The sequence below is a fragment of the Tupaia chinensis genome, unplaced genomic scaffold (assembly GCF_000334495.1).
Source record: "Tupaia chinensis unplaced genomic scaffold, TupChi_1.0 Scaffold000355_1, whole genome shotgun sequence".
NCBI classification, from domain to species: Eukaryota; Metazoa; Chordata; class Mammalia; order Scandentia; family Tupaiidae; genus Tupaia; species Tupaia belangeri.
Genome location: NW_006159850.1, coordinates 2417686 through 2419431, shown reverse-complemented (window position 1 = coordinate 2419431; position 1746 = coordinate 2417686). Strand labels below are relative to the sequence as shown.

Here is a 1746-nt window from a genome sequence, read left to right as displayed (position 1 = left end):
GGCCTCAGCCCGTGGTGGGCCTCAGCCCCGGGAGCCCTCAGCCCCAGGTCGGCCTCAGCCCCGGGAGGCCTCAGCCCCAGGTCGGCCTCAGCCCCAGGTCGGCCTCAGCCCCGGGTCGGCCTCAGCCCCAAGATGCAGGCATTCAAGGAGGGGTCAGCTCTGGGCTCTATTGGGTCCTCTCACCCAATGTGCTTCCACTGCATTGCTCCCTCTAGGTCGGGGGGCCCTAGCAGCTGGGCACAGGGGGAGAGGACAGACAGACACACACCCCTGGTCCTGGAGCTATGGAAATCGACAACTGAGAAGTAAAAGGAAAGGTCAGTCTCAAACACGGAGCATTCTGGGAAAAGGGAAACCGGGCAGGAGTTAAGAGCGGCCAGCGGCTCCTCCAGGCCAGGGGCCAGTCGCCTCCAACATGGCGCTGGACCCCAAGTGACACAGGAGTGCGGTCGCGCCACACGGGCAAGGGCGGTGGCCCGGCCAGGCCGCGGGACGCTCGACCTCGTCTCTGCTCCTCTCACCTTCCCCAGGGCACCTTGGAAGAGAAATGTGTTCAACAAGCCACTCCGAGGGGAGGTTTTCGTTCCAGCCTTCAGTCACTTATCGGAAAGCCACTGAGAAAGCGCCCTTTCCAAGAGAAGACGGAAAAGGCCCCAGAACCTCTTCTGTGAAGTGCGCACAGGGCGCGCCTCCTGGGCTCACACGGTGCCTCACACAGCCCCGGAGACCCTCTGGCTGGAAGTGAGAATTTCCACACGTGCACGCCTGCTGCTTCGACTCCTTGCCCAGCTGTGGCTGTCGGGAGAGCGCTGTCCAGCGGAGTCCAGCTGTGCAGCAGCAGAAGCGGAGGCCCCGGCAATGGCCGCGCTGTGTGTGGGGTGGCCCTGACCTGATTTCCAGAGTCCCTGCCTTGTGCTGGCCTCTGGCCAAGCCGAAAGCTGCCAAGTGTCGCTCCAAGGGAGGGGCTGGTCCCCCTGAGGCACCCACTGATGACTCGAGGGCCAGGCTGAGGGGAGCAGTCTGTGCCCGGGGCCAGGCCAGGACCCTGAGCACTGGGGCTCTTCTGGTGTGGCCCTCGCTGTCCCTGCACCTGGCCCCTACCAGGCCTCCTCCTGGGCAGGCCCCTCCGTCCTCCCCTCACCCAGTGCCTGAGGTTGCCCAGCACTTCCTGGACCGCTGCTCTGCCCATCCAGGGACACCAGCCGGGCTGCTGTAGTAGAGCCAGCTCAGACAAGCGAGGGTGGCCCTCCGTGGCACAAAACCTCTCTGCTCACTTCCTCTTCCCACCGGGAGCTCAGGGCACTATCTGGGGCCGTGACATCCCAGCAGAGATGGAGATACGGCAGCTCAGGCTCCCACATCTTGCCCACAGGGTCCCTCCAGTCCCACAGGGGCCTGGAAGACAGAGGTCGCATGTCAGAGGTGCCCAGGGACCGTAGCCATGGAGCGCAACTGTCCAGTCACAGGTCACTGGTCTGTGTGCCCTCTGGCCAGGGCCACCGTCAAGGTGTTGGGGCCCAGGCTCAGGCCCTGCAGTTGGCAGACAGCCTGCTGGGCTGTGGCCGGGTCCTGAAGGTGCAGGAAGGCTCTGCCCTGCGGCCCCTGCCAGGTGAGTCGCGGGGGCATCATGCCGACTCCTCGGAGCACTCTCTTCAGGTCACCCACACGGGCATCTCGGGGAAGGTTCCCAATGAAGACAGTGGCAGCCAGAGGGGCGGGCTGCCCCCGCAGGGAGCCTTCGGGCGC

The 1746-nt window shown here is 65.3% G+C and overlaps 1 protein-coding gene across 2 annotated transcripts in view; it reads right to left on the bottom strand.

Annotated features, from left to right (window-relative positions):
• Positions 1–19: 19 nt before the first annotated feature.
• The window catches only part of MTHFSD (methenyltetrahydrofolate synthetase domain containing), a 16279-nt gene continuing 14552 nt past the window's right edge, over positions 20–1746 (bottom strand). For both annotated transcript variants that reach the window (XM_027773477.1, XM_027773476.1), the window contains exon 9: positions 20–1719. In XM_027773477.1, coding sequence (XP_027629278.1) covers positions 1468–1719 — 252 coding nt within the window. In that variant the 3' untranslated portion in view covers positions 20–1467. The remainder of the gene's footprint in view (positions 1720–1746) is intronic.